General features: G+C 43.4%; 1 protein-coding gene across 1 annotated transcript in view; it reads right to left on the bottom strand.

Annotated features, from left to right (window-relative positions):
- Positions 1 to 5,307: 5,307 nt before the first annotated feature.
- LOC106564808 (kinesin light chain 1) overlaps positions 5,308 to 14,788 on the bottom strand; it is a 35,462-nt gene continuing 25,981 nt past the window's right edge. The window contains exons 14-16 of the mRNA XM_014131226.2: positions 14,358 to 14,482; positions 8,150 to 8,213; positions 5,308 to 7,843 (exon numbers count right to left, since the gene is read on the bottom strand). Of these exons, the coding sequence (XP_013986701.1) occupies positions 7,760 to 7,843; positions 8,150 to 8,213; positions 14,358 to 14,482 (273 nt within the window). The 3' untranslated portion in view covers positions 5,308 to 7,759. The remainder of the gene's footprint in view (positions 7,844 to 8,149; positions 8,214 to 14,357; positions 14,483 to 14,788) is intronic.

Genomic DNA, 14,788 nt, shown 5'->3' with positions numbered 1-14,788 from the left:
TAAATAAAGAGGAAAATGATTATTATTATATATTATTTGTGCCTTGGTCCTATAAGAGCTGTTTGTCACTTCCCATGAGCCAGGTTTTGACAGAAACTCACACTTATTCTTATGTTTAATAAATGTATCGTATAGTGTGTGTGTGTGTAGCAGACTTACAATAAAGGTCAAAAAACAACATTTGAGAGTGCGCTGACCTTGTTGCTAGAAGGGGTACGCAGCTGGAGGTTGAATATTTGAAGGGGAACGGGACTATAAAAAGTTTGGGAACCACTGGTTTAGGGCAAAAAAAAATAATGAATGCAGCTGTGGTCGTAGCTAACTCATGTCTGAATCTGACTAATACAGTGAACTAGGAGCAAAAAAACGTAATGGCGTCACCGGCCTGAATCTAATCCAATCTGGAGCTACAGTCAGGCTACATCTGTAAAGCATAGAATAGAATTAGCCTGACCCGAGTTACTGCTCTGATGACACAGACGGCTTCATCAACAACTGTAATGTGTGTTATGTGTAAAGTTTTATTAAAAATACCCGGTTTGATAAACTAGTAGGTTAATTACCCAGCTAAGCAGATACAAGTAGTAGAGTCATTTTGGTTGTGAAGTGCATAATCAAAAAGCTTTTGTCTTTTCTTTATAATAAAATGCAATTTACCACTTGGCTGTCTATTGTACAACCCTGTCACAGGCCCTCCCGGTCAATACCACCTCATAAAATGAGGAAGTACATTGTTTATGGGGATTGCCTGCTGCAGTTGTTCGAGATATGTCCAGCCGAACACGCAACACAGAGAAGACCAGCAAGGGGACCCTTCAGCATCACCGACATGTCCTTGCTTTGAGCATTCCTATAAATGGAACAGGGAGTACACTTAAACCAGGTTGGTGCCATTTAACCTGGTCAAAGGTCAAAACTGTTTAGAGTTTTGTCCAAATTCACCTTCATAACCTAGCCTGGTGAAACCAGCCTGATCACCGTGTTCACCATTCTATTTCACTTCATATATCATGATATGTGAAGTGAAATAAAAGGTGACTCCACCATGCTAATCATAACCACCATTGATAATGTAATCAGTGCTCTGGGAGTGTGTTTGTGTGTGACTGTCCAGTATCTTTGAGGGGCAAGGGGCTGATCTACACTGCCTTGCTCATCAATGGGGCGCTGGTAAAGACCTTACCTCCAGCCTCACCTCTTTCCCACTCACCAATGGTCATAGATTAGGCAGGTTTGAGTCTGGACCTGTTCAAGCTTCAACATAGCAACATGCCTATGGTAATTCAACAGTGACTGTGTGTGTATGTGTTCACAGAAACATGTATGGAGCCAGAACATGGAGACTTGCAAGATAATGTGATGAAGTCCAGTCTGACAGATGGGCTTGATACTGATGTCTTTAAATGGAGAGAGACCTGGCACTCAGCATAAAACATGTACTAAACAGCTTTTACTTGAATTGCCTTTTTTTATTATTGAATTGAATCGTATCAGTCAATATGGGGAGGGAGAAACCCTATCTATTCTGCACTAGTGGCGCATCGTGCCAACAGAAACAAGCATCTTTCTGGTAAGAAGTAGGGCGGGGGTGTATGCCTTATGATTAACGAGATGTGGTGTGATCATAACATCATACAGGAACTCAAGTCCTTCTGTTCACCTGACTTAGAATTCCTCACAATCAAATGCCGACCACATTATCTACCTAGAGAATTCTCTTTGATTATAATCACAGCCCCATATATCCCCCTCAAGAAGACACATCGATGGCCCTGAACGAACTTCATTTGACTCTATGTAAACTGGAAACCACATAGTATAGAGACAAAGTAGAGTCGCAATTCAACGGCTCAGACACGAGAGGTATGTGGCAGGGTCTACAGTCAATCACGGACTATAAAAGGAAAACCAGCCCCGTCGCGGACCAGGATGTCTTGCTCCCAGACAGACTAAACAACTTCCTTGCTCGCTTTGAGGACAATACAGTGCCACTGACACGGCCTGCTACCAAAACCTGCGGGCTCTCCTTCACTGCAGCCGACGTGAGCAAAACATTTAAACGTGTCAACCCTCGCAAGGCTGCAGGCCTAGACGACATCCCCAGCCGCGTCCTCAGAGCATGCGCAGACCATATGTCGGTGTGTTTACCGACATATTCAATCACAATCCTTATCCCAGTCAGCTGTCCCCACATGCTTCAAGAGGGCCACCATTGTTCCTGTTCCCAAGAAAGCTAAGGTAACTGAGCTAAATGACTACTGCCCCGTAGCACTCACTTGCGTCATCATGAAGTGCTTTGAGAGACTATTCAAGGACCCTATCACCTCCACCCTACCTGACACCCTAGACCCACTCCAATTTGCTTACCGCCCCAATAGATCCACAGACGACGCAATCGCAATCACACTGCACACTGCCCTAACCCATCTGGACAAGAGGAATACCTATGTGAGAATGCTGTTCATCGACTACAGCTCAGCATTTAACACCATAGTACCCTCCAAACTCGTCATCAAGCTCGAGACCCTGGGTTTCGACCCCGCCCTGTGCAACTGGGTCCTGGACTTCCTGACGGGCCGCCCCAAGTGGTGAGGGTAGGTAACAACATCTCCACCCCGCTGATCCTCAACACTGGGGCCCCACAAGGTTGCGTTCTCAGCCCTCTCCTGTACTCCCTGTTCACCCACGACTGCGTGGCCATGCACACCTCCAAGTCAATCATTAAGTTTGCAGACGACACTACAGTGGTAGGCTTGATTACCAACAACGACGAAATGGCCTACAGGGAGGACATGAGGGCCCTCGGAGTGTGGTGTCAGGAAAATAACCTCACACTCAACGTCAACAAAACAAAGGAGATGATCGTGGACTTCAGGAAACAGCAGAGGGAGCACTCCCCTATCCACATCGATGGGACAGTAGTGGAGAGGATAGAAAGTTTTAAGTTCCTCGGCGTACACATCACAGACAAACTGAAATGGTCCAACCACACAGAGCGTGGTGAAGAAGGCGCAGCAGCGCCTCTTCAACCTCAGGAGGCTGAAGAAATTCGGCTTGTCACCAAAAACACTCACAAACTTTTACTGATGCGCAATCGAGAGCATCCTGTCGGGCTGTATCACTGCCTGGTACGGCAACTGCTCCGCCCATAACCGTAAGGCTCTCCAGAGGGGAGTGAGGTCTGCACAACGCATCACCGGGGGCAAACTACCTGCCCTCCAGGACACCTACACCACCCGATGTCACAGGAAGGCCAAAAAGATAATCAAGGACAACAACCACCCGAGCCACTGCCTGTTCACCCCGCTATCATCCAGAAGGCAAGGTCAGTATAGGTGCATCAAAGCAGGGACCGAGAGACTGAAAAACAGCTTCTATCTCAAGGCCATCAGACTGTTAAACAGCCATCACTAACATTGAGTGGCTGCTGCCAACATACTGACTCAACTCCAGCCACTTTAATAATGGAAAAATTGATGTAATAAATATATCACTAGCGTCTTTAAACAATGCCACTTCATATGTTTACATACCCAACATTACTCATCTCATATGTATATACTGTACTCTATACCATCTACTGCATCTTACCATCTTGATGTAATGTATCACTAGCCACTTTAAACAATGCCACTTTTATATGTTTACATACCCTACATTACTCATCTCATATGTATATACTGTACTCTATACCATCCACTGCATCTTGCCTATGCCGTTCTATACCATCACTCATTCATATATTTTTTTATGTACATATTCTTATTCATTCCTTTACACTTGTGTGTATAAGGTAATTGTTGTGAAATTGTTAGGTTAGATTACTCGTTGGATATTACTGCATTGTCGGAACTAGAAGCACAAGCATTTCGCTACACTCGCATTAACATCTGCTAACCATGTGTATGTGACAAATAAAATTTGATTTGTATACGAGAAACCACACAGGAAGGTATGACCACTGTGACATGTTTGCCAAGGTAGCCTCATTTCCATCAGAAATTATGATAGGCACAGTATCTGCATCAGCTGGGAATGACAATGAAAGATGCACGTTGTTATATTAGCAGAACACTGCTTCTATGGTAATTATGTAAATGGTGGTTTATTCTACATGGACCTGTTACGACATTTGAATATTATCAAAACACTTTGTTTAGAATATCTACACAAATTCAGCAATTGCGCTCTCAAATTACTCTGTAGGCTACTGACCTATTTGAAGCTTCCTCCAGCATCTCACCACACATCTATCTGCCTGCAGTTGTTGAACTCAACCCGCATTAGGTTTGTTTGTTGATTGAGTGGGGTGAAACAGCTGTGAGCAAAGCTCTGACAGATGGGCGTGTCTTGATGGTGACAATGACACAACCAAGAAACACCCACATCAAACCACACAGACTCAAGCCAACTGAAGTTTTGCTTCTGTCATGGCCACCAGCATTTTTTGAGGAGCAACCCAAAAAACAAGGCCAAATCAGCCTGTCCAGTTCCCCTTTAAATATAACCGGCCCTACACAATAGCTTTCAACATACCAGTATTGGTGTAAACCAAGAAATGCTGTTCTAAATAATACATTATAAAAATAAAAAGCATGTCAAAATATCAATTTTTTTTCACATAGGTGGTTGCAATGCTGTGAAAAACAGTTGTACTGCACCAGAGTGTTAAAAAACATCGATATGCCCAAAGTTTAGCATGAATTTGCAGGGGGACTCATATTTAAAAAAATTATTTAAAAAAATCCCCGGTCGTGCTACCAGCATAATATCCTGCTGCTAAGAGAACGGTACTCAATGCCGCTGCGCGATAGGAAGCGGGGGTGTCACGTGTGCATGTCCTTGGAAAATAAAACATGTGCAACGTCAAACCGAAGACGGTGTGAATAACAATGCTTTTTATAAATATGGTTTATATAAATCATTGGTATGTCAGCCACCAATGTTCCATTAAACGATGCCTGCACTATACTTGACTCTTTAAATGATAGTTTATCATTAGGGCTCGTTTCCTCCTCCTCGGGCTCAATTTTGTTCATTCTATTCTATATTCTGTTCTTGTTCTTTTCTGTTCTATTCCATTTCCATTATTAGAAAAGCAATACCCCTTGATAAGTTAAATAATTTGATTCATTTTCTCAAGACAACTGCTGATGGCTTGCTATGATTACCCAGCACTGACATGACATTGTTTGTTGTTGCAGTTATGCATAGGCATAGAGCGTTGTGCCTACATTGTGTCCACTGTCATCAAAGGCTATCAAAAGGTTAGTAAAAATAATAATAATAATAATAAATACCAGGACATGATAGCAGCTATTTTATTTAGGGTGTATTTGCATTCAATGAAGGAATTCTGACTGAAAATGATCACATGATATGAATATCATAACCTGAGAATGTTAAACAATCAGTTTTACACCACCAAAAAGACCCTTTAAACATTGAGTCATCTGAATATGAAAAACCTTCTCATCTACATATAAACACATATATAGCACCATAGTGATACATTTTAAATCTTACAATCATATTTAAACAAATATCATATTAAAAAAACATTCATAATTAAAGCATAATGATCTTTTTAGTTCAATACTATATTCACATGACTGATTAATACAAACTCAATAAAACATTATCAATCATTATATTTAAGCGGAATCATTTTTCATTATATAATTTAATATCTGTGTTACAACTGGTAAATAAATCTAATGGAACTTATCTCTTGCATGGCTGAATGAAAAGAAATGTCTTACTTTTGGTATCTCTCCAGTAAAGTTCTTAGGGAGGAAAATCTATAGAAAAAAAAATGAGCCTCCACTCTTCAACATTGAAACATTTTGACATCCATACAAAAGTTAGCCTTCGCCTGTGCCAGTCTGTTTGTGCTATCATGCCAACTTAGATGTCAATTATTATCATGCCAAACATGACAATTTTGCTGTGAGGCTAGACTGTTGGGCTTGAGAATCTGCAATGGACTGGTCAAGAGCACAAACAGATCAAGAACAGGTAAGATATGGCTTAGCTATACTCCTAGAAAAAAAGGTGCTATCTAGAACCTAAAAGGGTTCTTCGGCTGTCCCCATAGGAGAAACCTTTCAAAAAACTTATTTGGGTTCCAAGTAGAACCCTTCTTAGTTCCATATAAAACCCTTTACACAGAGGGTTCTACATGGAACACAAAAGAGTTCTACCAGGAACCAAAAAGGTTTCTTCTTTGGGGACACCCAAAGAAGCCTTTTGGAACCCTTTTTCTTACATTCACATACATTCATGTCATTTAGCAGACGCTCTTATCCAGAGCTACTTACAGTAAGTGAATGCATACATTTCATTATTTTAATAAAAAAAAAAATTGTACTGGCCCCCCGTGGGAATCGAACCCACAACCCCAGCGTTGCACACACCATGCTGGTATTGCAAACACCATGCTCTACCAACTGAGCCACAGGGAATGCCTTTTCTAGGAGTGTATAGCATGAATTGGAACTAGGATACAGCATTGGAAAGTATAGCCTTGGGAAACACTAGATCCCGGACCCTGAGATAAATAATTACTGTATTTGTTTCTTATACAGTGCCTGAAGATACGTAAAATAACCAGGTCAATATGTGGTTACAATCTAACCTAAAATGATAATTACATCATGACATTTGACCTTAACTGAGTAAGTACTTAGATTAAGGTTAATTTCAGTAGCTGCGCTTTCCCCCAGAGTTATTTGTGCTCATATTGCTCCTTTAACTTGAAAATCTCTGAGGAACACCCTAACTAATGAACATGGTCAAAAAATAAGTAATTTGGAACAAGCTAACAGGGGTCCTGGCACCACTTTAATTGTTTTACACTCAACAATGCTAAAGGCTAAACTGTAGTAACAGCTATATTTTCATTTAACTCGGCAAGTCAGTTAAGAACATATTCTTATTTACAATGACGGCCTACCCCGGCCAAACCCTAACAACGCTGGGCCAATTGTGCGCCGTCCTATGGGACTCCCAATCACGGCCAGTTGTGATACAGCCTGGAATCGAATCAGGGTCTGTAGTGACACCTCTAGCACGGAGATGCAGTGCCTTAGACCACTGCGCCACTCAGGAGCCCCCTATATAAACAAGAAATATCTGGTTCCATCAAATATTTTCTTTGTGTACATTTTTATTAGGTGAAGTACCCCTTTAAATCTCAGATATATTTGATTCTATATTCTAAATTCATGAATACCATCTTCATGACTTAATTTTACTATTTAACTACAGTACCGAGTATCTTCATGGTTATGGAAAGGGGGAGAAAACACTGCAAAAGGAAGCGTAATAGCTAAATTGGACAGCTCTTGAAAACAATAATCCTCTCTGATTTGGGAACAGTACTGACCCACCATGCTTTCGGAAGCTGCAGGTATAGTGAATAATAGATCCAGGCTTGGTCTCCATGGGAAACACTATTGTCCACAATATACTGCCCTGAGTGTCTGATTGCACAGAGCACCTTAAGGGGATTTGTATCAAACTAAGCCAAGCAGTAAGGATTCTCGCTGTCTAATCTCACAATATATCAATGACATTAAAACCAAGCACAATACTACAATATATATTTTTTGTATTCTACAGAAAGTCTTCAAAATGAATACAATGTCTAGAAAGCAGCAATAACATTAAACAGTGTTTAAATGTAGGAATGGAAAGTACAGAATTTATGTTTAGAATGAAACATAATATTTGGTAAATCTGTTGGGAGTGTGTATGTTCAGTTTCCGGTTCCACTGTAGAGCTCAACAGTACTGGAACTCAGGTTCCTGCTCTGCCTTAGCCTCCTGCCACCTGCTGGACTCTGTAATGAGAACGAGAGAGACAGAGACAGGAGGAGAGAGATAGGGAGACACAGAGAGAGAAAATGAAAGAAATACAGATGTAATTTTTTATTTCTATTTTATTATTTTTTTTAAATACAAGGTCATGCTTTATCACTAAACTTGATTCTGAAGAGAGAGAATGGTGGGGGTGTTTTTAGAACAGGTATGTTGATCCTGGGTGAACTAAGGTGAACTATTCAGCAGGAAGCTGATAGTTTGCATTATGGCCTTGTAGCAACGTAAGCAAGTATGAATATCACTATATCAACTAGGGGACGTGTTACCTGAAAGGAGTCATCGTCATCACTTCTCTTGTTCAAATAGTTCAGAGAGGCAGCTCGTTTCATACTGCAAAGAAAAACAAAGCATTTTCATTTTTACTTAAGCAAATTTAGATTAAATGTCTTATGCTTTGGTGAGTGTGTGTGTGTGTGTGTCTTTGTTCGTGTGAGGCCACTGAAGGGTACTGGACCTAGAATGAATAGAGGGATGTATCATGTTGTGTGAATGTGTGTGTCAAATTAATGTCACAACATTTTAATTTGTTTACACATTTGTCAAGTGCATTTCATATTTTTTTGATTATGATTTAGTAACACTGTTACTGAAAATCTGCTCAGAATAGCATAGCTTTGTGTGAGATTAATCATTAATATAACAGTACATTTAAGATTATTTTTGTGCTATTTATCTTCAACTGAATCTTATACAGAAATGTTGGGTTGGTGGTCCTAATAAAGAGGAAGACAGCTGTAAAAAAATATATATATATATTAAATAAAAAATAATAATCAGACACTGGAGCATTATCCTTAACCAAAAACGCAGTGTCAGACTTGAGGTGCTGTAGTTGCAGAAACACAATTAAGATAATGAAGATTGGAGTGGAGAGGGGATAAAACTTGGTTAAAATAATCTCCAATGTGTGAATATTGTCATCTAAATATATACATAAATAAAATGGTATTTTGACACTATTGAGACAGCATGGAAATCCGATGGGGATACAGGCAGGTGGGAGAAATGTACTGAAATGAATCACGTTTGACATTATTGGCTATTTTGGCATTTAAAGCCCCATTCAGCCTCCAAAGCACCTAATTTCCTCAGCCACGTTGTGATGCAAATATATATTTTTTAACCTTTCCCATATTCAAGTCATTTCCCATCTTTTCTTATTAGCCTCATGAACATAGCAACTTGGTTGCAGCTTCTATCTGTGCTAGAATGGTTGAGAAGGCCATAAAATGAAAAAAATAAATAGAATATCGTTAACAGCCCAGAATATCCACACCGGTGCATCCCTAATTGAATGTCTAAAACCAGATCGAAAGTATGTAGTCAGGTCCAAAATTATTGGCAAAAGATCAAACAAAAATTGTATAGAATAAATAACAAGTACTGAGCAATATAATATATACTGCTCAAAAAAATAAAGGGAACACTTAAACAACACAATGTAACTCCAAGTCAATCACACTTCTGTGAAATCAAACTGTCCACTTAGGAAGCAACACTGATTGACAATACATTTCACAGGCTGTTGGGCAAATGATGTGTTATTTTAGTGTTCCCTTTATTTTTTTGAGCAGTGCATATTATTGTTTACAATTATATTCAACAACAAAAAATTATGAGATTGGCTAACACATTGGGAGGGATCTTAGACCATTCCTCCATACAGAATCTGTCCAGATCCTTGATATCCTTTGTCTGCACTTATGGACTGCCCTCTTCAATTCAAATCACAGGCTTTCAAATAGGGTTCGGGGTCTGAGATGGCCATTGCAATAAAAAATAGTGGCCAATTAACAATTTCTTTGTGGATTTTGATGTGTGCTTGGGGTTATTGTCTTGCTAGAAGATCCACTTGCGGCCAAGTTTCAGGCTCCTGGCAGAGGCAACCAGGTTTTTGGCGAAAATGTCCTAGTACTAAAGATCATGATGGAAATTAGATTGGGATACAGGCAGGTGGAAGAAACATTGGGATACGTGAATGCTGGGATTGAACCCTGGGCCGCATTCCAACACTTAAAAGACACACCCTATCTACTCAGCCCTCAAATTAAGCGGACTTCTAATGACGAATCATGACGTCTGACGAGTTGACATTTGCAGGGCAAGGGAAGAATGAATTAATTTTAAATGGACCGTTCCTGCCCAGAAATGTGTCACTCCATCCCACGGTTGTATTTTTAGTCATCGTGGAACTGTTGTGTGTGCCTTATTGAAAGGGTTGCGGAACTGGTGGCAGTGAAGTCAGACGCAGGAGAGCAGAAATAGGTAATAGCATGAGCAGTTTAATTTCAAAACCAACGGCAATAAAAAAAGAACGTTCATGGGTACAAAACCCAACGCGCACCAGTATTATAGTGCACAAGCACTTACAAACAACCAATTCCATGCAAGGACATGGGGGGAACAGAGGGTTAAATACACAATGAGGGAAATGGAATCCAGGTGTGTAGGAAAACAAGACAAAATAAATGGAAAATGAAAAGTGGATCGATGATGGCTAGAAGACCGGTGACGCCGACCGCTGAACACAGCCCGAACAAGGAGAGGAAACGACTTCGGTGGAAGTCGTGGCACTTATGGCCCACCTTGCCTGGCGAGGGTTCAGTCTCCTCGCCGCCCGGATTTACTCCAGATTGCGGTGGTCAGCCCAATGCCTTGACGACAGCCAACAGCTCCCGGTCCCCCACGTCATAGTTTCGCTCCACCGGGCTGAGCTTCTTCGAGAAGAAGGCACAGGGGCGTAGCTTAGGTTGCATACCCGAGCGCTGAGAGCACGGCTCCTATCCCAGCCTCGGACCCGTCCACCTCCACTATGAATGCCAAAGAGGGATCCGGATGGGCCAGCGCGGGAGCCGAGGTAAACAGAGCCCTCAGGTGACCAAAGGCCCTGTCCGCCTCAGCCGACCACTGCAAACATACCGGTCCCCCCTTCAGCAGTGAGGTAATGGGAGCCGCTACCTGACCAAAACCCCGGATAAACCTCCGGTAGTAATTGGCAAACCCTAGAAACCGCTGCACCTCCTTCACCGTGGTGGGAGTCGGTCAATTACGCACGGCTGAGATGCGGTCACTCTCCATCTCCACCCCTGAGGTGGAAATGCGGTACCCTAGGAAGGAGACGGACTGTTGGAAGAACAGACATTTCTCAGCCTTGGCGTACAGGTCATGCTCCAACAGTCGACCAAGCACCTTGCGCACCAGGGACACATGCTCGGCGCGTTTAGCGGAGTATATCAGAATGTCATCAATATACACCACTACACCCTGCCCGTGCAGGTCCCTGAAAATCTCGTCTACAAAGGCTTGGAAGACTGATGGAGCATTCATCAACCCATACGGCATGACGAGATACTCATAATGAACTGAGGTCGTACTGAACGCCGTCTTCCACTTGTCTCCCTCCCGGATACGCACCAGGTTGTAAGCACTCCTGAGATCAAGTTTGGTGAAGAAGCATGCCCCGTGCATTGACTCAATTGCCGTGGCGATAAGAGGTACCAGGTAACTGTACCTCACAGTTATCTGATTAAGGCCTCGATAGTCAATACACGGGCACAGACCTCCCTCCTTCACAAAAAAGAAACTCGAGGAGACGGGGAAGTGGAGAACCGAATGTACCCCTGACGCAGGGATTCGGAGACATATGTTTCCATAGCCACCGTCGCCGCCTGTGACAGAGGATACACGTGACTCCTATGAAGTGCAGCGTCTACCAGGAGATTTATCGCACAATCCCCCCGTCGATGGGGTGGTAATTGAGTCGCCTTCCCTAAACTATGGGCAAATGATCTGTCAATAAAATTCCCAGCCGCGCCTGAATCGACGAGCGCCTTATGCTGGGAATGCGGGGAAAACTCAGGAAAAGTAACGAACAAAAACATGTGTGCAACAGAGGGCTCTGGGTAAGAATGGTGCCTTCTCACCTGGGGTGATGCCAGAGTGCCCTGCCTGCTGCCTCGACCCCCAGAGGAACTAACCCGGCACCGACCGGCAGTGTGACCTCTGTGGCCACAGATGGTGCACGAGACGGAATCTCCTCCGGTCTCCCTGAGCGCAGCACCTCCGAACTCCGTGGGCATCGGAGCGGTGGTGCTGGGGGATGGAACCAACAGACCCCGATCTGGACGTCCGCGGGTAGCCAGCAGGTTATCCAGCCGAATGGACAGGTCCACCAGCTGGTCGAAGGTGAGGGTGGTATCCATGCAGGCCAACTCTCGACGGACGTCCTCGCGTAAACTGCAGCAATAGTGGTCGATCAGGGCCCTGTCATTCCATCCCGCTCCGGAGGCCAGGGTCCGAAAGTCCAAAGCGAACTCCTGTGCGCTCCTCGTCCCCTTTTCTTTTCATGGAAAAGACGTTCACCTGCCACTCTGCCCTCGGGCGGGTGGTTGAAGACTGCCTGGAAACGACGGGTAAACTCCTCAGTGGTCCAGCACCACATCTCTTTCCACCAACACGCCGTTGGCCCAGTCCAGGGCTTTCCCCGAGAGGCAGGAGACGAGGGCGGACACCCTCTCACGGCCCGAAGGAGCCAGGTGGACGGTTGCCAGGTATAACTCGTAAACTGCAGCAGGAAACCCTGGCAGCGGGCAGCCGTCCCATCGTACTCCCCGGGGAGGGTGAGGCGAATCCCACTGGAACCGGGTGCAGGGGGAGTGAGTAGTGGAGGCCCCTGTTGTGCTGGGGGAGGCGCTGGAGGAAATCCCTGTCTCTCCCAGCGGTCCATGGTTTGGACAACGCGGTCCATGGCGGCGCCGAGATGGTGGCTCACCGCCTCTTGCTCCAGGACGCGCTCCTCGACCCCTATACCAGGGGCACCTGCTCCTGCTGACTCCATATGGGTGGTGTGGAATTCTGTAAGGGTTGCGGAACTGGTGGCAGTGAAGTCAGACGCAGGAGAGCAGAAATAGGTAATAGTTTAATTTGAAAACCAACGGCAATAAAAAAAAAGAACCTACATGGGTACAAAACCCGACGCGCACCAGTAACATAGTGCACAAGCACTTACAAACAAATAATTCCACACAAGGACATGGGGGGAACAGAGGGTTAAATACACAACACTTAATGAGGGAAATGGAAACCAGGTGTGTAGGAAAACAAGACAAAAGAAATGGAAAATGAAAAGTGGATCGACGATGGCTAGAAGACCGGTGACGCCGACCGCCGAACACCGCCCCGAACAAGGAGAGGAAACGACTTCGGTGGAAGTCGTGACACTTATGTGCGTTACAGTCAATTATGATTGCATTTCATATCTTGGCTAGAAGACAACGCATCCACAGACATTGAATGCCATCCTCACTGTGTCAGGTAAATCGAAAATTTAGGAGCACAATTTGTAACTTATTTACATTAGTTTTTACTTACACTTGTATGTTGACTTCTCCATATTAAGTGTTGGTTAAGTTTTGGCAAACTTTTCTTAGAGGATGTACAATCACCGCAAAGTGAATTATGGGGCATTTCAGGCCCGGAGTGAACGAGGGCTGAGGGGCTTACGTTGCCAACTTCCCTTGTTTGGCTAATCATTTGCACCAACGAGAAATGTGGCTGCGGGAATCCCCCAATGGCATAAGGCGAGGGTAAGTGGAGAAGGGTGTGTCTTTTATGAGTTTAAAACGCAGCCAATCACTTAAAAGACACACCTTATCCCCTCAGCCCTCAAATTAAGTGGACACTTCTGATGACGTATCATGACGTCTGAAGAGTATACACTTGCAGGGCAAGGGAGGAAGGAATGATTTTAAAAATGGACCACCCTTGGCCGGAAATTCGTCATTTGTTCATCCTGCGATGATTGTATTTTCAACCACCGGTAGCTTGTGGGTGCTTTATATGCGCTACAGTCAATTTTGAGTGCATGTCTACTTATATTAAATATATCATTATTAATATATACCTACTGTATGATAGCTAGCAAATTAATTAGCTAACTAACGTTAGCCTGCCTAGCTGGAAATTCTGAAGAAGGAAAATATTTTATTTCTACAATTTCCAAAAGATAACCAAACAAAAACATTCCTTTTTAGGAGACGTGTGTGATGTCATGTTCATTAGTAGCACTTGTTTTTACTTACACTTGTATGTTGACTTCTCCATTGATGTCGTTTAAGTTTTTGTTGACTTTACCAATTTATATGGTAAATATTTTCTTAACACTTCTTGAACTGCACTGTTGGTTAAGGGCTCGTAAGTAAGCATTTCAAGGTAAGGTCTACACTTGTATTCGGCGCATGTGACAAATACATTTTGATTTGATTTGCCAGAGAGGCAAAACTGGGGTCTGAAGTTATCATGTAATCGTCAAAGCATTTTATTCTCTGATCCTTGCCACTTTCATGGCCATTTAGAGCCAATTGAATGAAAAAGTCTTACATATTGTATCTTTAAGGCAGCAAAAATGTTATAACTGTGCATGGGGTGTGAGGACTCACTAGACACTGTGTGTTTGTGCATGTTTGTCTCTCTTACTGGGGGTTGCGTGGGTCGGGGGGACCATTCCCCTGTAGTTTCTTCACCAGCATCTCGCTGCTTCGCCGTATGACGTCCCGGAGCCTCCCCATCGATCCTGCTCTCCTCAAAACCCAACTGCCATCCTGAAACAACGCCCAGGGTCAGACAGTCCTGTAAACTCAGTCTCCCAATCCATTCCTGATAGACCCCAGGGGGTGTGCACATTTTTATTCCAGTCCTGCCCAAACATATCAGATTGCTTTGACAAATTGTCTCCAAAAAGCATCAGCAATAAATCTAGGCTGCCGGCCTGAAACTTCCTTCACCATACCCAATGTGTTTTTTGCGCTGGCCTAGAACAAAAACCTGCAGACCTTGTAGCTCTCCAGGGTTGCATCTCAATCTAGTAAAGTGGCTTACTCATACTCACCTTGTCTCCTTTCCTTCAT

The sequence above is a fragment of the Salmo salar genome, chromosome ssa12 (genome assembly GCF_905237065.1).
Source record: "Salmo salar chromosome ssa12, Ssal_v3.1, whole genome shotgun sequence".
NCBI classification, from domain to species: Eukaryota; Metazoa; Chordata; class Actinopteri; order Salmoniformes; family Salmonidae; genus Salmo; species Salmo salar.
Note: the sequence above shows the minus strand (reverse complement) of the source record. Positions and strands in the feature narration are given on the sequence as shown.